Source organism: Oryx dammah, unplaced genomic scaffold, assembly GCF_014754425.2.
Source record: "Oryx dammah isolate SB20612 unplaced genomic scaffold, SCBI_Odam_1.1 HiC_scaffold_2, whole genome shotgun sequence".
NCBI lineage: Eukaryota > Metazoa > Chordata > Mammalia > Artiodactyla > Bovidae > Oryx > Oryx dammah.
In genome coordinates, this window is record NW_024070186.1 from 62,560,701 (window position 1) to 62,582,682 (window position 21,982).

Here is a 21,982-nt window from a genome sequence, read left to right on the forward strand (position 1 = left end):
GGGGGGGGGGGATGATCTTGATCACTGTCTCCTGTACAATGTCATAACCTCCGTCCATAGTTCTTCAGGCACTCTGTATCAGATCTAATCCTTGAATTTATTTGTCAGTTCCACTGTATAATCATAAGGTATTTGATTTAGGTCATACCTGAATGGTTAGGCTTAGAAATTTTTAAATATTCCATTTCCTAAGGACTACTTATAAATACACTATCTTGGACCAGATGGGAGATGACCTACTTGACTGGGAATCATGGTTTTAAGACTTACTATGTTACATGCTAATGGCATTCTTTTGTATTTGCTTGGTGCCTTTCAACCTCAGAAGCATGCCTACTTGGCTCCTTAGAGAAAATACCTTGATGTGTGGGCTTTTTCAATGGGTTTTCATATAATGTGTTTGTAAGAGCCCTGAACCAAAACTACCCAAGTATCCAAGCAATTAATCGATATGTGTGAATGCTTAATATATTGATATGTATTATTGTTTTATACTAGAAATCAAATAGTTAAGACACACTAAGATATTCATGTTCTTGGGTCATATTATTCTTTCCCTAGAGGGGAAAAAAGGATGACCAGTACTCTATATTGAGGACTATAATTGCCAAGGAAACCAAGATGAAAAATACTTGAATCTGAAATTAATTGTATCTGCTTCTCTGTTGGAAAGTCCATACCAGTATAGCCAACAGTTATTAGGAAACTCCTCAAGGAGTATTGTCAAGTTAGCCATCAAATGATATGAAACAGATGCACTTATTACACTGCAGGGATATACATGTCAAGGGAGATGGATGTTCCATGCCAATATTGCATGTAGGTACTGACAGATTCCTAATTTTCTAGTTCTCATTGTTTGTTCATTTGTTTTAGGAACCATAAAGAACTTTTATCACTAGTGTAACTCGAATGGTTAGGTTTGATACAATTAAGTTATAGTCAATGATCTACTGGTGTCTGGCTCACCCCCAAATTCCAAAATCACAGATTTGAAGCATTTGCCAATTTACATAGTATACATTCTCCCAGCAAAGCTAATTTCTTTTACAGTAAACAACTGGCTCTCCTAATGTTCCTGAATATTTAACAATGGGCTCTTTAGAGTCTGTACAAGTTAACCTAAGTGTATTACCAGCAGTTTTAACTAGTTGCAATCTAGTTCTGAAGTTGCATCTAGCTTTCTCCTGTTATTTTTTGATTAGATTCAGAAAACACATTAATGAACTATCTCTTAAAGAAAATTATTTACAGATAACTGTACTGTATCTGTTTATGCTAAACTGATTAGCTTTGTTTGTAGTTAATGACTTTTACAGCCAGAAGGAAGCTTACTATCATCTCTTAAATACTCTTTCATTCACATAGTATGTGTGGGCAGAAAATAAGCCATGGGGATAACTCAGTAAACAAAATAAAATTAGAAGAAGTTATATGTGGGTAATGAGAGACAAAACATTTAGGAAATGAGTATAAGGAAAAATAGAATGTATAAATGAGATTGATAGAGACATATTTTGAATTTTAAAAGAGGACATTACCACAAAGATAAATAGATAGTGTGGCTTAGCTATTGTGGTTGACTGCGAATAGAGTATTGTGATTAATTCAGTCTTCCATGTCCATAATTTAATTGAGTTCAAGTAATACCTGCTGTTGCTGCTAAGTCGCTTCAGTCATGTCTGACTCTGTGCAACCCCATAGATGGCAGCCCACCAGGCTCCCCCATCCTTGGGATTCTACAGGCAAGAACGCTGGAGTGGGTTTCCATTTAATACCTAGGACTGTCTTATAGAATGCATGTCAAACTCATAGTATCAATTTTATGAAATCATTTTATTATTATTTTTATTATTTATTATTTAAATTTCTTAAAGTTTTCATTTTCTAAGAAAGTATTATTTATAAATGTTATAGAGATAGTAGCCACCAGCAACCTAGGCTCCCCATTCCTATTACTATGGATTTCTCTCTAGGAGTTATGTTTGGAATGTATGTAGAAACCACTCACACTTTATTGATAAAATCCTTGGATGGTAAATTGGCTGGGTAAGAAACAATAGATACCATACATTAGGAGATAAAGAAAATTCTTTGAGAGAATTTATCAAAGGGAAGGGGAGTCTAATATGATGATCTTAACTCAGGAATAAAAAGCCTTCATTGTCACAGGTGCAAAGAAATTCTGAGTGTAGCATGGAGGCTGTTACACAAGTCTTGTAATTCTTTGCCATAAGTCTAGGTTCTGGGGATGAGAATATCAGGAGCTGCTTCACTAGGTTTTTATGAAACATATTGCAGGTCCAAGACACAATACTTTAGGACACCTCTTAAAACACTTGGTGTTATAACTTAGACCATCTTTTCTAGAAATGGGCTGCTGAGATCCTTTTCATGTGGTTGGGTTTTATTTCCAGAACTCAGGAAAGAGATAGTCACAAAATTGTGTCTTTACAACTAGGATCAGGAATGTACTTGAGAGCAAGAGGTCAAGTTCATTTCTAATCTTCCCTGGAAGTTTTCCCATCATTATCAGTGACCTCATGGCTGGAAAGTTTGAATTTTCCCAAGAGCTATGAACACAGAGTGGCTTTAATTAAAGAAAAAGATAGTCAATAATTGTTGGTTTGACATTTATAAGACAATAATTCTGGTAAAATCATATTCCATGAGAGAAATGGAAAGTTCTATTATGCTATTACCAGAAGCTGAGAATGAAATTAATTTAACTTGAAATAAATCTTCACAAAAGTTATAATAAACATACCGGGCAGCTTCTGAATATCTCTCCAGACATCTAAACACTGTTGCCTGACGAAGATGATTTCGGAAATAGGCAGGGTTTAAAACAATGCTCCTTAAAAGATAAAAGAAATGCAAATGTTATTAAGCTCTTAAAAGTCAATTTCCAGAAGTGTATAGGAATGAAATAACAATCATCCAATTTTACATACATCTATTTTAAAAGATACTAGGAAATGGATGATTTTTTCTTCCTGTAATTGTCAGTTAAGACAAATAAACAAGCATTATTGAAAATTAAGTTTGCATGATAAAAGCAATTTTATTTATAACACTGGCTAACTTTTATAGCTATAACAATGACAAAGAATTTGGATCTAACTTTTATTACATATAAGACATGGTATTTTATTTGTCATATGCTAATAAATTAGGCAAAAATCTCAGATTGTGGTATATCTACCCATAATGAAGAAGGAGATTGTTAGCTGCTGGATTTCATGTAAAAGAGAGGAACTGGAATAGGTGACTTGTTAGTTTGCAATCCATGTTGGGTTCTGTGCCTTCTCCCAGTTGGACAATTGTAGTGAAATGGTAGGAACCCTGACCATTGGCTAAGCATTCTGGTCCTCACCTTGCCACTTTTGGTAAAGCCCTTGTTTACTTTGGGTTTACATTTTCTTTTGCTGAAATTTCAAGGCTTGATTTTGGATAAGATTATCTATCCTTGCTTGCTGATTCTTCCATTATCTCACAGAGTTTTGGAGTCACAATCCAAGCTCAGATGAGATGATGATCACTTCACAGCTGCCTTCTTTCCCTAGAGATAAACTGGTAGCTCTTCTTTTCCCTTGCTTCACTGAGAGCCAGGCACTGCTCAAAGCTTTTGATATAATGAGGTGAGCTAGACAGATGAAGAGCACAACTAATCACCAAATGAGGAGAGAGCCATTAGTGAAAGTTTGAGGGATAGCTTATAACAGAATGTGTTGTGTTTATGGATGTAAGATACATAATGTTATAGAACCGACACAGGATTATTAAGCAATTTTTTGTGTGTGTGCCTGCTTTTACAAGTTGATGAGAATCACTTAGAATTAGTCTATTAATGAAGGAAGTGATTCTTGATCTTTTTTTTTTTTTTTTTGAGAGGTTCAAAAAGCTTTTCGAGAATTAAAGCTGTGAACCTCTGTCTAAAAAAATGCATATAAACATGGTTGCTTAAATTCAGGGAATTCATGTGATCCTTTAAGGCCATTCATGAGCTCTGGATTGAGAAAAATATACAGACAAGAATAATCCCATTCCCAGAAACATTGCTTATGGAAAGAGTAAAATAAAAAAGCTGCATCTATCTGAACCACATAGAGCCGTAGAATTATATGATGATGAGGTGAATTGATTGACTAGTTTAGCTCACTTTAAACACAAGTGAATAGAATCCAGAGAGACTAACGGACCCTTCTAAAATCTGGTTGCAAAGCTGCTTCAAGTTTATCATTATGTTTCTCATCTCCAGCCTCAGCAATTCTTCCTAAGTTATCTTACTCCTTCTCTGTGATGATTTCTGAATTAAAGAACCCTGGGTTAGTAAAGTTTTACTACATTCTATTACTAGAAATTTGTACAAATAAATACATTAATCCTGCAAGAACACAGACCATTTGCTTTAGTGGTTTCTGATTAAACTGTTGGAAATTTAAAGCCTACTCCATGAGTTTATTCCATATCAACACTGAACTATTAATATCCAGTACTAATACTTTATATTAATTCAGAAAAAGGTATGTTAATGAAATATGTTTGTAAATTTTATCCCTGTAAGAGTAATCTTGTAAAACTAGGTCAGAGTGAAAAGAGAAGTGCTCTGTCTAGGGGCCTGGGTCTTCCAACTCTGACCAGAAACTTTTCTTTCACAACATGGCTAATTCTTCCTCTTACTTAGTAATATTTATTCACTTAAGCATTTTTAGTAAATATCTGCAAATGTGATGGGACAAAATCCTTATGAATGAACATATATTTTTTTCCTTTGTTATCTTTTTGCCCATGATGCAGTAATTTGGTTTTACTGAGCTATTCAAGAATCTTGCTTTGCCAGATGTGTTCTTTTCATAAAAATGGATTAGACTGGAGAGAAGTATGGGGTGTGGTGGACAGGAGGAGTAGTGATGAGAGAAGGGTTTAGTAAAATAGAGGGCTAAGGGAGAGGAGGAGTCATTGAAGTAGTTTTGGAAGAGATTTTTGTGGGTAGTGAGATAAACATTGTTTCAGTGTAATTTTTAAAAAGAACAGGTTTCTTTAAGAATTTCTTATAATTACAAGTCCTTTTTATGGTGTTGAAGAAATACAGTAGAGGACATGAGTTTGGAAGTCACTGTTGCTAACTGGACTAGGTTCTTCTAAACTGTACAATATCCTACACTGAGCCATGTGAATTATTGCTTCATAAGAGGGACCAAGAGGTCTAGGACCTAGTCTACCCTGAAGGTGACGGTACTTACAAAAGGAAGTTTAGAAATTTGGGATGAGATATTATTTGGCCATTTATTATTTTTGCTTCTTTCTAATTATTGCAGCATTCACTGTGTGCTTATGATATGCACTGTTAGTTATTTGGCAAGGAAATGCTAGTGGTGATTGTAAAGCCTACTTTTTATGTTTTATTGATTTATTTGATGCTTTCTATAATGCCCCTTTAAAGATGTATTTTATGTTGTGTATAACTTGCAGAGGAAATATTGGTTTATCTTTTAAAAAGTTCTTAATCATTCATCATTTGATGCCATTTGAGGACCTGTGGGAGGCTGTCTATGACTGAAATGTATAATCTGACTGGGACTGTTATGAAAATAAATCAACTCTACAGTTATAATCAGAGAGAGCTCTCTATGCTGATTGGTTTGATTTTAAAAGAGAGGAAATAGCTGTGACTTAGTTATGTTGATAGGGGTTGTGGTAAAAATAAGAATCATGTTAGAATGGCTAAGTTATGGAAGTCATTGAATTTTTGACAGAGGAATGAAGACAGTGTTAGTAATGAGACAGTCAGTTCCTAGGCAGATTGATAAGAAGTCAGGGGAGGAGAGAGGGGTCTGGAATTCTCAAGGAGGAGGAAAGGACAAACATCTTTTTTTTTGCTCTCTCTACATTCCTTAGTCTTAGTCACATAAAACACTTTTTTTTTAAAAGCAATGATTACACAACAAACAACACAGTTTAAACTCTGTACTAAGGATTATATAACAACAATTTATCCTGCTTGAGGACAGTTTCTCCTTCCTGAAAATTTCTGGCTAATCCTGTTATCTTTTTTGCCTTTTCAAAAACTGTTCATGGGGTTCTCAAGGCAAGAATACTGAAGTGGTTTGCCATTCCCTTCTCCAGTGGACCACGTTTTGTCAGAACTCTCCACCATGACCCATCCGTCTTGTGTGGCCCTACACGGCATGGCTCATAGCTTCATTGAGTTAGACAAGGCTGTGGCCCATGTGATTAGATTGGTTAGTTTTCTGTGACTATGGTTTTCAGACTGTCTGCCTTCTGATGGAGAAGGATAAGAAGCTTATGGAAGCATCCTGATGGGATAGACTGACTGAGGGGAAAACTGGGTCTTGTTCTGATGGGTGGGGCCATGCTCAGTAAATCTTAAATTCAATTTTCTGTTGATGGGTTGAGCTGTGTTCTCACCTTCCTATTACCTGGGACCAAACTATGGTGGAGGTAATGAAGATAATGGTGACCTCCCTCAAAAGTTCCCATGCATGTAAGGCTACACTCAGTGTCCCCAACCCTGCAGCAGGCTACCACTGACCCATTCCTCCACTGGAGGCTCCCAGACACCCACAGGCAAGTCCGGCACAGTCTCTTGTGGTGTTGCTGCTTCTTTCTCCTGGGTCCTGGTGCACAAGGTTCTGTTGTGCCCTCCAAGAGTCTGTTTCCCAGTATGATTTCCCAGTCCATATCCCATGAACAGTATGAAAATGCAAAAAGATAGGACACTGAAAGATGAACTTCCCAGGTTGCTAGGTGCCCAGTATGTTACTGGAGATCAGTGGAGAAACAACTCCAGAAAGAATGAAGAGGCAGAGCCAAAGCAAAAACAACACCCAGTTGTGGATGTGACTGGTGATGGAAGCAAAGTCGGATGCTGTAAAGAGCAATATTGCATAGGAACCTGGAATGTTAGGTACATGAATCAATGCAAATTGAAACTGGTCAACAGGAGATGGCGAGTGAACGGTTGACATTTTAGGAATCAACAAACTAAAATGGACTGACATGGATGAATTTAACTCAGATGACCATTATATCTACTACTGTGGGCAAGAAACCTTAGAAGAAATGGAGTAGCCATCAATCTCAACAAAAGAGTCCAAAATGCAGTACTTGGATGCAATCTCAAAAATGACAGAATGACTCTGCTTGATTCCAAGGCAAACCATTCAATGTCACAGTAATCCAAGTCTATGCCCAACCAGTAATGCTGAAGAAGCAGAAGTTGAATGGTTCTATGAATAGCTATAAGACTTTCTAGAATTAAACCCCCAAAAGATGTCCTTTTCATTATAGGGGACTGGAATGCAAAAGTAGGAGATCAAGAAACACCTGGAGTACAGGCAAATTTGGCCTTGGAGTACAGAATGAAGCAGGGCAAAGGCTAATAGAGTTCTGCCAAGAGTACATACTGGTCATAGCAAACACCCTCTTCCAACAACACAAGAGAAGATTCTACACATAGGCATCACCAGATGACCAACAGCAAAATCAGATTGATCAAAGATGGAGAAGCTCTGTACAGTCAGCAAAAACAAGACCGGAAGCTGACAGTGCCTCAGATCATGAACTCCTTATGGCCAAATTCAGACTTAAATTGAAGAAAGTAGGGAAACCACTAGACCATTCAGGTATGACCTAAATCAAATCCCTAACGATTATACAGTGGAAGTGAGAAATAGATTTAAGGGACTAGATCTGATACACAGAGTACCTGATGAACTATGGACGGAGGTTTGTGACATTGTACAAGAGACAGGGAGTAAGACCATCACCAAGAAAAAGAAATGCAAAAAAGCAAAATAGCTGTGAGATGAGGCCTTACAAATAGCTGTGAAAAGAAGAAAAGCAAAGAGCAAAGGAGAAAAGGAAAGATATAAGCATCTGAATACAGAGTTCCAAAGAATAGCAAGGAGAGAAAAGAAAGCCTTCCTCAGTGATCAGTACAAAGAAATAGAGGAAAACAATAGAATAGGAAAGACTAGAGATCTCTTCAAGAAAATTAGAGATACCAAGGGAACATTTCATGCAAATATGGCCTCAATAAAGGACAGAAATGGTATGGACCTAAAAGAAGCAGATATACTAAGAAGAGGGGGCAAACACAGAAGAACTATACAAAAAAGATCTTCATGACCCAGATAACTACGAGTGTGATCACTCACCTAGAGCCAGATATCCTGGAATGCGAAGTCAAGTGGGCCTTAGGAGGCATGACTACAAACAAAGCTAGTGGAGGTGATAGAATTCCAGTTGAGCTATTTCAAAACCTAAAAGATGCTGTGAAAGTGCTTCACTCAATATGTCAGCAAATTTGGGAAACTCAGCAATGGCCACAGGACTAGAAAAATGAGTTTTCATTCCAAACCCAAAGAAAGGCAATGCCAAAAAAGATTCAAACTACCACAAATTGTGCTCACATCACATGCTAGTGAAGTAATGCTCAAAATTCTCCAAGCAAGGCTTCAGCAATACAAGAACTGTGAATGTCCAGATGTTCAAGCTGGATTTAGAAAAGGCATAGGAAACAGAGATCAAATTGCCAACATCCATTGGATTATCGAAAAAGCAAGAGAGTTCCAGAAAACATCTATTTCTGCTTTATTGACTATGCCAAAGCCTTTGTGTCGGTTCAGTTCAGTTGCTCAGTTGTGTCTGACTCTTTGTGACCCCATGAACTGCAGCACGCCAGGCATTCCTGTCCATTACCAACTCCCGGAATCTACCCAAACCCATGTCCATTGAGTCGGTGATGCCATCCAACCATATCATCCTCTGTTGTCCCTTTCTCCTGCCCTCAATCTTTCCCAGCATCAGGGTTTTTTCAAATGAGTCAGCTCTTCGCATCAGATGGCCAAAGTATTGGAGTTTCAGCTTCAACATCAGTCCTTCCAATGAACACCCAGGACTGATCTCCTTTAGGATGGACTGTTTGGATCTCCTTGCAGCCCAAGAGACTCTCAAGAGTCTTCTCCAACACCACAGTTCAAAAGCATGAATTATTCCGCATTATGACTTTAAGACTTAATAAAACAAGTACACACAAACATCAAATAATATCAAACTTAAAATAAAAGACATGACTACTGGAAAACCATAGCTTTGACTAAACGGACCTTTGTTGGCAAAGTGATGTATCTGCTTTTTCATAGTTGTCTAGGTTGGTCATAACTTTCCTTCCAAGGAGTAAGTGTCTTAATTTCATGGCTGCAATCACCATCTGCAGTGATTTTGGAGCCCAGAATAATAAAGTCAGCCATTGTTTCCACTGTTTCCCCATCTATTTGCCATGAACTGATGGGACCGGATGCCATGATCTTCATTTTCTGAATGTTGAGCTTTAAGCCAACTTTTTCACTCTCCTCTTTCACTTTCTTCAAGAGGCTTTTTAGTTCCTCTTCACTTTCTGCCATAAGGGTGGTGTCATCTGCATATCTGAGGTTCTTGATATTTCTCCTGGCAATCTTGATTCCAGCTTGTGCTTCATCCAGCCCAGCGTTTCTCATGATGTACTCTGCATAGAAGTTAAATAAGCAGGGTGACAATATACAGCCTTGACGTACTCCTTTTCCTATTTGGAACCAGTCTGTTGTTCCATGTCCAGTTCTAACTGTTGCTTCCTGATCTGCATACAGGTTTCTCAAGAGGCAGGTCAGGTGGTCTGGTATTCCCACCTCTTTCAGAATTTTCCACAGTTTATTGTGATCCACACAGTCAAAGGCGTTGGAATAGTCAATAAAACAGAAATAGATGTTTTTCTGGAACTCTCTTGCTTTTTTGATGATCCAGTGGATGCTGGCATTTTGATCTCTGGTTCCTCTGGCTTTTCTAAAACCAGCTTGAACATTTGACTGAACAAGTGAAAGAGGAGAGTGAAAAAGTTGGCTTAAAGCTCAACATCCAGAATACTAAGTTCATGGCATCTGGTGCCATCACTTCATGGGAAACAGATGGGGAAACAGTGGAAACAGTGTCAGACTTTATTTTGAGGTGCTCCAAAATCACCACAGATGGTGAGTGCAGCTATGAAATTGAAAGATGCTTGCTCCTTGGAAGAAAACTTATGACCAACCTAGATAGCATATTAAAAAGCAGAAACATTACTTTGCCAGCAAAAGTCCATCTAGTCAAGGCTATGGTTTTTCCAGTAGTCATGTATGGATGTGAGACTTGGAACTTAAAGAAGGCTGAGTGATGAAGAATTGATGCTTTTGAACTGTGGTGTTGGAGAGGACTTTTGAGAGTCCCTTGGACTGCAAGGAGATCCAACCAGTACATCCTAAAGGAAATCAGTTCTGAATATTCATTGGAAGGACTGATGTTGAAGCTGAAACTCCAATACTTTGGCCACCTGATGCAAAGAACTGACTCATCTGAAAAGACCTTGATGCTGGGAAAGATTGGAGGCAGGAGTAGAAGGGCTGACAGAGGATGAAATGGTTGGATGGCATCACCAGCTTGATGGACATGAGTTTGAGTAAACTCCGGGAGTTGGTGTTGGATAGGGAGTACTGGCATGCTGCAGTCCATGGGGTCGCAAAGAGTCATACACAACTCAGCGACTGAACTGATCGGAGGAAGAACAGACATTTATATACTGTTATCTTCCTATCCAGGAACATGACATTCTCTTCATTCAAATATTATTTTATGTCATCCAGTAATCCTTAACCTTTCTTTTACCTTTTTGTAAAAGAGTTTTTACAGATTTGTTGTTAATTCTAAAGTTTAAAAATTATAGATGCAGATTATACATATTAGTATATGTGTATATGTATACATATCCATACATACACACATAACTACTCAAAGTATGATCAGCAGCACTTGGAAGCTCATTGGAAATGTTAAATCTTGATTACAAATGTACTGAATCTTCATTTTAGCAAGATCCTCAGGTGATTTATATGCACATTAAAGTTTGAGAAGCACCACAGGTATACATGATAAGAATGGGATTTTTTTTCTGTTGTATATCCTAACTTCTAATTGATTTAGAATGTATTTTAAGATTATTAATTTTTGTATCTTTACTTCTTAATATTGCAATAATATAGTTTTATTCACATCATCTGCAAATAATGATGTCTAGTACTGCTTTTCAATATTTATGTTTTTTCTTTTACTGCCTAGACTAAAATTTTTTAAGAGGAGTTTAAACAAGTGAAGTGATCTATGGATGCTTCAGTGTTTCACTGATAACTACGATTATGAATTAGTTTGAGAAAAATTATTTTCCAAGAGTTATTATCAGAAGTAAATGCTTACTTTTTTTTTCAAATACCCTTTTGATCTATCAATATGATTGTGGACTTTGTCCATTGACCTTTTGTAGGGCTAACTTGGATTAGTTATCAATTCAAAAAAGTGTTAACTTAATAAACAGAATTGTTGTCATTCAGTCGCTCAGTTGTGTTCAACTCGTTGGGACCCCATAGACTGCAGCCATGCCAGGACTCCTTGTCCTCCACTATCTCCCAGAGTTTATTCAGACTCATGTCCACTGAGTTGATGATGCCATCCAGCCATCTCATTCTCTATTGTCCCCTTCTCCTCATGCCTTCAATCATTCCCAGCATCAGGGTGTTTTCTAATGAGATGGCATTTGCATCAGGTAGCCAAAGTATTGGAGCTTCAGCTTCAGCATCACTACAATAAGGATATAGTATTTTTCCAACCACATCAAAAAGTGGCAATGGAGGCAGAATTTCATACTGATTACCACAGAGACAGATGTGTTTTTCTTCTACATCTCAATCAGAAGCTTGAACTCTGTGAATGAGAACGTTAGTTATCACTACTTCTGGGGCTTAAGGCTTTAGACTGGGGATTAGGAAAGCAATTTCTTATTTAGGTAAAGATGCCTAAATTCAGTTGCCTTTACCTTGCTTAATCATTAGTAAATTAGCAGTGTAATCAAAGTAAATTAGCAATGACACATCCTCCTGAGTGACACTCTTCTTAATATCTTAGCAAAGTGCTGACATTCTTTTAGAAATAGTTGGTAGATCTAGAGAATGCCAAGGAAACAAATGAAACATTTTTATTTCACCAAAGCATGATATCTTTGTGATGATATTTATGTGGGATAATGGCCTCATTCAGTAGATTATAACTTGTTGAACAACTGATCAGTACTGTTGAAGTATAGTCTAGATTGTTATGAAAGAAGTTCAATGGCTTGTCCTTAGCCCTTTTTGTAGACAGTATTTCCATTAGTGACTAGTATTAAGAGATTGAAAGAATGCCTATAATTTTTTCCGATGGCATAGATTATATGTAGCAAAAAATAGTATTACTGATGACAGAGACAAAATCTTAAAAAAAATCTTTGCTATGGATTTTGAAAGTCAGTTTTACAAATATAATTATGGCTTGAGTATGGCTAGGGGGGAAAAGCCTGAATATTTTAATCACAAGCTGAACACAATAGGACAATATGATAGAGCTACAAAAATGGTATATAAAATTTATGCTAAATGAATCAATGGCATTCTGTTAAAATGGTAAAGTGTTTATCATTGATAACAATTGATAAACAATTCATTTATCACTGAATTGTTCTATAGCCATATAGACACACCTCTGGGAATCATTACCATTTTGGGGTGTGTCTAGAGAGTCCAGTGGATCTATAGAACATAGTATGGGAAGAATATGGAATGAAATTGATATGTTCAGAGAATTAAGTGAGATTAGTTGAGACTAAATAAGTACTTTCAAATACAAAGACCTGCCATGTGAAAAATAGAATAATTATTCTATGTAAAAAAGATAAAATCAGGCAAAAGCTAGTATTATAAAGTTACAAATAGTTCAGTTCAACATAAGGAGGGACTTAATAATCAATGATGCAAAAAGCTTTGAGAAGAGTTTCCTTTTACTAGAATCATTTAAGTGATATTTCAAATGCCATCTGTCAGGATGTGTAGAAGAAATTCTTGACTGAGTGGGAGTTAGGCTAAATGACTTTCAAAGATATTTAGAATATCCTTTCAAGGATATTCAAAAATCTCTTAGAACACATTTTTATAATTTTTAATTGCAGTATAGTTGCTTTACCATGTTGAGTTAGTTTCTGCTGTACAGCAAAGGGAATCCGCTATACATTTACTTATATCCCGTCTTTTTTGGATTTCCTTCTGTTTAAAGGAAATGAGTAAGTTCCTGTGTTACACAATAATAGCATACATTGTTCACTGTGAGGGGTTCCCCCCTACTTCAAGCTAACAAGTTAGCATGCCATAGTTTTATGGGTACTTGTAGAAGTTGTGCACCTCCAAGGCTAGAGACAAGGGACAGTTCCTTACTCGTAGCAGCAGAAGTAGCCAATCTATCAGTCTTTTGTTGTACTGGTTCCTTGAGCTGCAGTTCCCAGATAGTAATGCAAAGAAGGCCAGGTGAAGCCTTCACATGCAGTAGGTTGCATTATAGGAGAGGAATCCTGGGCTTAGGGGATATAAGTGTCTTACAATTGATGCCAAGCATGCCTGTTTGTAGGTCTAGTTCAGTTCAGTTTCTCAGTTGTGTCTAACTTTTTGCGACCCCATGAACTGCAGCACGCCAGGCTTCCCTGTCCATCACCAACTCCCAGAGTAGGTCTAGAGGGAGATGCTATTTCATCTTCCAAGGCTATAAGGAGACTTGATCTCTCTTCCAAGGTTGTTTGCCACATAGTCATCTTTGAAAAGATAGATCAGAGCAGAGGCCACTCAATGCCTTGTTTACAAGGCATGCAAAAAGTTAGAAGACCCAAGGAGAATCGTTTCCCTATATAAATGATTTTTGTTCAGATAAGCAAGCAGTATTTGTTATATTCATACCATTAACAAATAAAAAAGAATTCATAACAAGCTCTAAAACTTAAAATATCATAGGAAAATCTAAGAATACCTAATATTAAAGAATGAGTGATTACATTATTATCTATTTATATTCTGTTTTAGGTAGATTTTAAGGCAGCTTGTAGAATATTTATGAAGTTAACTCAAAGTAAAAGTTACAGGGAACAAAAGGAAAAATAGATAAACTGGAGTATATCAAAATTAAAAACTTCTGTTTATCAAAGGACACTATCAACAGAGAGAAAATGCAAAAGTGAAAAGAGAAAATATTTGCAAATTTTGTATCTGAAAAAGGATCAATATCTAGAATATAAAAGGAATTTCTAAAACTCAACAGTGAAGAAACAAACAATCTAATTAAAAACTGAGCAAAGGACTTGAATAGTTTCTCCAAAGATAAACAAATGGCCAATAAGCACATGAAAAAGATGCTCAACATCACTGATCATTAAAGAAATGCAAATCCAAACCACAATGAGATACCACCTCATACTTATTAGAATGGCTACTATTAAAAAAAAAAAAACAACAGAAAATGACAGATGTTGGCAAGGACATAGAGCTATTAGAACCCTCATGCATGATTTATGGGAATGATGGTGCACCTGCTACAGAAAACAGGATGGCAATTTCTCAAAAATTTAGAAATAGAATTACAGTATGATCCAGCATTTCCACTTCTGTGTATATACCCACAAGAATTGAAAGCAGTGCTTCAAAGATGTATCTCCATGTTCATAGCATTGTTATTTGCATAAGCCAAAAGGTGGAAGCAACCTAAGTGTCCATCAGCAGATACGTGGGTTAATATAATATGATATATACAGACAATGGAATATTAGCCTTAAAAAGGAAAGAAATTCTGACACATGCTTGCAACATGGATGGCACTTCAGGTATTATGCTAAGTTAAATATGCTAGTCATAAAAAGTTGCTTCTTATTAATAGAAATTCTTTCACTATGGGCTGTTGGTATAATACAAATCTCAATCTAGTAATCAAAATTCCTGGGTAGGTGAAAGGAATAGGAATATAAAGGAAACTTAAGCACTAGTGCTGTCACCACAAAAGGATTCAATGAAATCTTAGTGGTTGCATCTTACTTATTCACTTGCTTCACTACAAAAGGTTGGTAATTGGAATTACAAGCCAAAATAAACTATAACAGTCCTCAACATATTGAGAAGAATTAAGAAGTCCATGTGTTCACTTTAAATATCTTATATTGACAAATAAGACGGAAAAATAAAATGTCCCAATTTAATTTACGTGGGAGAAATGGAACTATTTTATGAAGTATTAGAGCATAAAATTACAGTTAAAGGCATTGGTTTTTGAAATAAGAAAAGTACAGTAGATTGTTGTCAAATAAAGCATATGGCTCTGCTGAAGCAGTGGCAAAGCATGTTTTTGCAAAAGCATGAAAGTAAATTTAACTCTTTAGGGAAACAACAAGAAGAAATCATTCTCAACTACTTCTTGAGATCTTAGCATGTACATATCACAGCAGAAGAAAACAAATTTAAAGAAGCTATCAGAGTAAGTTGAATATCATCTTGATTTTTGTTTGCCAAATTACAATTAATTATATATACAAAATATTGAATTATGGAATTACTCAAGTGAGCAACAAGGACCTAATTTCTTGACATGACCAAGAGTCAATAGGATAAGTACCTCAAAAATTGCTATATGTCACAGTTCCGAAAAATATATATTTAGAAGAGAGATATTATACTGTCTGTCCTCTTTATGAAGCTAATTGTTCAGTTCAGTTCATTTCAGTCACTCAATCGTGTCTAACTCTTTGTGACCCCATGAATTGCAGCACGCCAAGCCTCCCTGTCCATCACCAACTCCCGGAGTTCACTCAGACTCACGTCCAGAGTCAGTGATGCCATTTAGCCATCTCATCCTCTGTCGTCCCCTTCTCCTCCTGCCCCCAATCCCTCCCAGCATCAGAGTCTTTTCCAATAAGTCAACTCTTCACATGAGGTGGCCAAAGTATTGGAATTTCAGCTTTAGCATCATTCTTTCCAAAGAAATCCCAGGGCTGATCTCCTTCAGAATGGACTGGTTGGATCTCCTTGCAGTCCAAGGGACTCTCAAGAGTCTTCTCCAACACCACACTTCAAAAGCATCAATTCTTCGGCTCTCAGCCTTCTTCACAGTCCAACTCACATCCATAGATGACCACAGGAAAACCCGTAGCCTTGACTAGACGGACCTTAGTCGGCAAAGTAATGTCTCTGCTTTTCAATATGCTATCTAGGTTGGTCATAACTTTTCTTCCAAGGAGTAACCATCTTTCAATTTCATGGCTGCAGTCACAATCTGCAGTGATTTTGGAGCCCCCAAAAATAAAGTCTGACACTGTTTCCACTGTTTCCCCATCTATTTCCCATGAAATGATGGGACCAGATGTCATGATCTTCGTTTTCTGAATGTTGAGCTTTAAGCCAACCTTTTGACTCTCCACTTTCACTTTCATCAAGAGGCTTTTTAGTTCCTCTTCACTTTCTGCCATAAGGATGGTGTCATCTGCATATCTGAGGTTATTGATATTTCTCCTGGCAATCTTGATTCCAGCTTGTGTTTCTTCCAGCCCAGCATTTCTCATGATGTACTCTGCATAGAAGTTAAATAAGCAGGGTGACAATATACAGCCTTGACGTACTCCTTTCCCTATTTGGAACCAGTCTGTTGTTCCATGTCCAGTTCTAACTGTTGCTTCCTGAGCTGCATACAGATTTCTCAAGAGGCAGGTCAGGTGGTCTGGTATTCCCATCTCTTTCAGAATTTTCCACAGTTGATTGTGATCCACACAGTCAAAGGCTTTGGCATAGTCAATAAAGCAGAAATAGATGTTTTTATGGAATTCTCTTGCTTTTTCCATGATCCAGAGGAGGTTGGCAATTTGATCTCTGGTTCCTCTGCCTTTTCTAAAACCAGCTTGAACATCAGGAAGTTCACGGCTCACGTATTGCTGAAGCCTGGCTTGGAGAATTTTGAGCATTACTTTACTAGCGTGTGAGATGAATGCAATTATGCGGTAGTTTGAGCTTTCTTTGGCATTACTTTTCTTTGGGATTGGAGTGAAAACTGACCTTTTCCAGTCCTGTGGCCACTGCTGAGTTTTCCAAATTTGCTGGCATATTGAATGCAGCACTTTCACAGCATCATCTTTCAGGATTTGAAATAGCTCAACTGGAATTCCATCTCCTCCACTAGCTTTGTTTGTAGTGATGCTTTCTAAGGCCCACTTGACTTCACATTCCAGGATGTCTGGCTCTAGATGAGTGATCACACCATCATGATTATCTGGGTCATGAAGATCTTTTTTGTACAGTTCTTCTGTGTATTCTTACCACCTCCTTCTTAGTATCTTCTGATTCTGTTGGGTCCATACCATTTCTGTCCTTTATCGAGCCCATCTTTGCATGAAATGTTCCCTTGGTATCTCTAATTTTCTTGAAGAGATCTCTAGTCTTTCCCATTCTGTTCTTTCCCTCTATTTCTTTGCATTGATCACTGAAGAAGGCTTTCTTATCTCTTCTTGCTATTTTCTGGAACTCTGCATTCAGATGCATATATCTTTCCTTTTCTCCTTTGCTTTTCACCTCTCTTCTTTTCACAGCTATTTGTAAGGCCTCCCCAGACAGCCATTTTGCTTTTTTGCATTTATTTTCCATGGGCATGGTCTTGATCCCTGTCTCCTGTACAATGTCATGAACCTCATTCCATAGTTCATCAGGCACTCTATCTATCATATCTAGGCCCTTAAATCTATTTCTCACTTCCACTGTATAATCATAAGGGATTTGATTTAGGTCATACCTGAATGGTCTAGCAGTTTTCCCTACTTTCTTCAATTTAAGTCTGAATTTGGTAATAAGGAGTTCATGATCTGAGCCACAGTCAACTCCTGGTTTTGTTTTTGTTGACTGTATAGAGCTTCTCCATCTTTGACTGTAAAGAATATAATCAATCTGATTTCGGTGTTGACCATCTGGTGATGTCCATGTGTAGAGTCTTCTCTTGTGTTGTTGGAAGAGGGTGGTTGCTATGACCAGTGCATTTTCTTGGCAAAACTCTATTAGTCTTTGCTGTGCTTCATTCTGCATTCCAAGGCCAAATTTGCCTGTTACTCCAAGTGTTTCTTGACTTCCTACTTTTGCATGCCAGTCCCCTATAATGAAAAGGACATCTTTTTTGGGTGTTAGTGCTAAAAGGTCTTGTAGGTCTTCATAGAACCATTCAATTTCAGCTTCTTCAGCATTACTGGTTGGGGCATAGACTTGGACTAATGTGATATTGAATGGTTTGCCTTGGAGACAAACAGAGGTCTGTCGTTTTTGAGAATGTGGTCTGACAGAATGTGGTCCACTGGAGAAGGGACTGGCAAACCACTTCAGTATTCTTGCCTTGAGAACCCCATGAACAGTATGAAAAGGCAAAATGATAGGATACTGAAAGAGGAATTCCCCAGGTCAGTAGGTGACCAACACGCTACTGGAGATCAGTGGAGAAATAACTCCAGAAAGAATGAAGGGATGGAGCCAAAGCAAAAACAATACCCAGCTGTGGATGGGACTGGTGATAGAAGCAAGGTCCGATGCTGTAAAGAGCAATATTGCGTAGGAGCCTGGAATGTCAGGTCCATGAATCAAGGCAAATTGAAAGTGGTCAAACAAGAGATGGCAAGAGTGAACGTCGACATTCTAGGAATCAGCAAACTAAAATGGAATGGGATGGGTGAATTTAACTCAGATGACCGTTATATCTACTACTGCGGGCAGGAATCCCTCAGAAGTAATAGAGTAGCCATCATGGTCAACAAAAGAGTCCGAAATGCAGTACTTGGAGCTAATAGTAAATACATACTAAATAATGATTAGGATCAATGTTTAAATATATTTTACTTTAGAATTTGAGAATGAAATTTCTTTGTTCAGAAGAATAGACTGAAGATTAAGATACTTATTCAAATAACAAATTTAGTGTGTCATCAATACCAAGAAATAGGAACCTTTAGAAGGAGATTTTAGGACTTCCATTTTTTCCATATTTAGTTTGGTCTTCCATATTCTTTTTTAAAATTTTTTATTGGAGGTACAGTTGATTTACAATGTTGTGTTTGTTTCAGGTGTTAGTCTTCCATATTGTTCATCAACATGAATATCATCAGTTAACATACATAAAATAAACATTAAATATGACACCCTACTGGATCTTTGGTAGTATGCAGTGATATGCCTTTTTTGACCAACAGAGAACATTTCTTTTTTTTTTTCTCCATTTCTTTAACCATTTTTTCCCCCTCTATATTAGGGACCTCTAGCAAATTCATGACACATAATGGACACTCAATGTTTATGGAATAAAGCACTGTTTATTACTAAGTGGCTGAACACACTCAGGACACACCAGAAAACCTAAAAATACTTAAGATTTTACAAGGAGATCTACATCTGTTTTGACCCAAATATACTGAGATCCTCTCTCCACTGACTTCTGCACCTTTTGAACATCAGCTTTACACAATTTCCTAATCCTTACCTGTATGCCAATGTGACGAGGAATTAAAGGTGGCTTATGTAATTAAAGGACATAGAGATATAGATAGATAAGTAGACCCTTTGAAGAAAATTTCTGATATAAAATTATTTTTCATAACTTGAAATCCTGAAAAGAAACGCATGTTTCTGTAGACTATAATTGTGTCTTCCCATTTTTTTTCTCCATTTGTCAAATGCCTAGATTGGATTCCCATTTATTTTTCATCTACATTGTAATCCAAAGACTGTCCACTAAAAGCTGTTAGTAAATCACTTGGTCAGTTCTTCCAACAAAACAGTCTTTAAGTAATACAGTATATCAACCTACCTTTGACATTTTCATTTTTTGTTCTTGACATTTTCTCTTAACAAATAATATGGTCTTGGCCCCATTATCTTTTCTGTAGGGTTCATGAACCAAATACCAACTATCAACTCTCTTGTAGAAAACTATCAAGATTCAGAAACCAAAGATGTAGATGTAAAGGCCTATTCATCTGTCTTGTAATATTGAGGGAGAGGAGGGCAGAGTAGTGGTGGGGTGGTTCAAGAACAGCATGACAAATAGTACATTTTTTTTTTTCTAATGTTATTGGGTGGGCTGCATTTTAGAATGATTGCTTTGAAAAGTATAATTAATAAATTCCCCTCTGTTCTAACCTACCAGAAATTACTTATGATTCATTCAGCAACAATTTTTGAAAGTAAACTATGTTCCAGGCACTGTACAGGTTCTAAAGAAAAGAACCAGAAGGGTAAATACATACTTAAACTAGTATTTTACGTAGCCTTGTTATATGGAAATAAATGTCTGCCTGCATTCTATTATTTTTTCATGTTGTCTTCAACCAGCAGTTATGCAGGAATCTTTAAAATGAACTGAGAAATTATAGTGAATTCTACTATATAGTTTTACTGGATAATGAAACAGCATGCTTACTTCTTTCAAACTATGAGAAGTGGAGGGACTTTTGATCGCTAAATCAAAACTATTTGTATATTAAGTATTAAAATTGTTTATACTAACATCATGATTTTTTGGTCTGGTGACTAAATAAATGGCTTCCATAAACAATATTTTACCTACTATACAACTCCCTTTTGCTCCTATACCAAAGGATAAAAAATGTGACTCTTATGCTTGATGAAACAATTGAACTTCTGACAATTTGTGATTTTCCTTTGTTGAATTAACAGAATTAGTGGAAATGTATCACACTGAGCATTGCATTTATTATATGTATAGAGTGGCCATTTCAGCTAAACCCCTAGATTATATACTGTATTATAGTTTATGAATTGAAAGCCCAAATTTGAATTGGATATTGACTTTGATTATGGGAAAGGCTCTCAAGTTTGAATACAGTGATTACGTCTAGACCAAATTACTTTTACTCAAAGTGACTCCAATTAGGAAGTCTAATTACTAATCCTATGAATGAGAATGTTAATGGTTTCTCTTTGAAACTCAAAGAGGTTTTCTAATATGTTTATTAACTCTCTTTTTGTTGACAAAGATGACTAAATCTTCCATCTTGCTAGCCTGTTCTTTTTGGCTCAAAGTACTGTTGTGACTTGTGCCAAATAAAGTGTCATCTCCTATTACTTTGGAAAGAATGCATTTTTTCAGATATCTTTTAAAGTGCTGCCATTTCTGTGAATATAATGTAACAGCATATATTTTGGAGGGTTTTTTTTTTTTTTTTGGTTTGTTTGCTTATTTAAAAAGCAATAATAGGTACTAAGTAACTACCCACCAAAATAAGTTTTAATCCAATTGTGAAAAATTATAAAAATACACAAATAAAGAACAGTAAATAAACTAAAACTTTAAACAATTGTGGAATGCATACAAAGGAGATGGAAAAAATTGAAAGGTTTGTGTAAAGGATCTGCAATGACAGAAAAATGCAAACTTTGGAAAGATGTCAGGAGGAAGTAAGTCTTGAGCTCACTTTGAAGTGATAACATTTAGAGAAGAGAGGTAGAAAATCCAAATTGAAAGAGTGACCCTCAAATGACTTGTTGATAAGAGATGGTAAACCATATTAAAAACTGTCATGTAAATTTGCTTAGCTAAAGTAATAAATTCACTATAGGGGAAGACAGAATCCTACTAAGGATTTGTTCATTAGTTAAAAGACCTTTAAGTTTTTGGAAGAAATTACTAAGACTTTAGGTATTACTAAGCAAGCATATGATAGAATCATTTTTTAAGAAGATATAGAAGGGTGAAATGGGAAGAGGAGAGGGCGGCTCAAGAGGGAGGTGATCTATGTACAATTACGGCTGGTTTGCATTGTTGTATGGCAGAAACCAACACAACATTGTAAAGCAATTTCCTCCAATTAAAAACTAAGGAACACAATCATTGTAACTATTCTGAAGGAAGATGAGAGATATAAAACCTGGAAGGATCCTAAGGATGCTAGAAATTGGCATAATGATTCTCAAAGTGTGGTCTGCAGATTACAAATGGGTTTTACAATATTATTGCTATTTTTATAATAATATTTTAAGATATTATTTTCATTTTTCACTGTGTTGACATTTGCACTGAT

The 21,982-nt window shown here is 36.6% G+C and overlaps 1 protein-coding gene across 1 annotated transcript in view; it reads right to left on the reverse strand.

Moving 5' to 3' along the window:
• Positions 1-21,982, reverse strand: part of SPATA16 (spermatogenesis associated 16) — a 241,850-nt gene that overhangs the window by 144,033 nt on the left and 75,835 nt on the right. Inside the window, 1 exon segment of the mRNA XM_040265364.1 lies at positions 2,768-2,857. Coding sequence (XP_040121298.1) covers positions 2,768-2,857 — 90 coding nt within the window.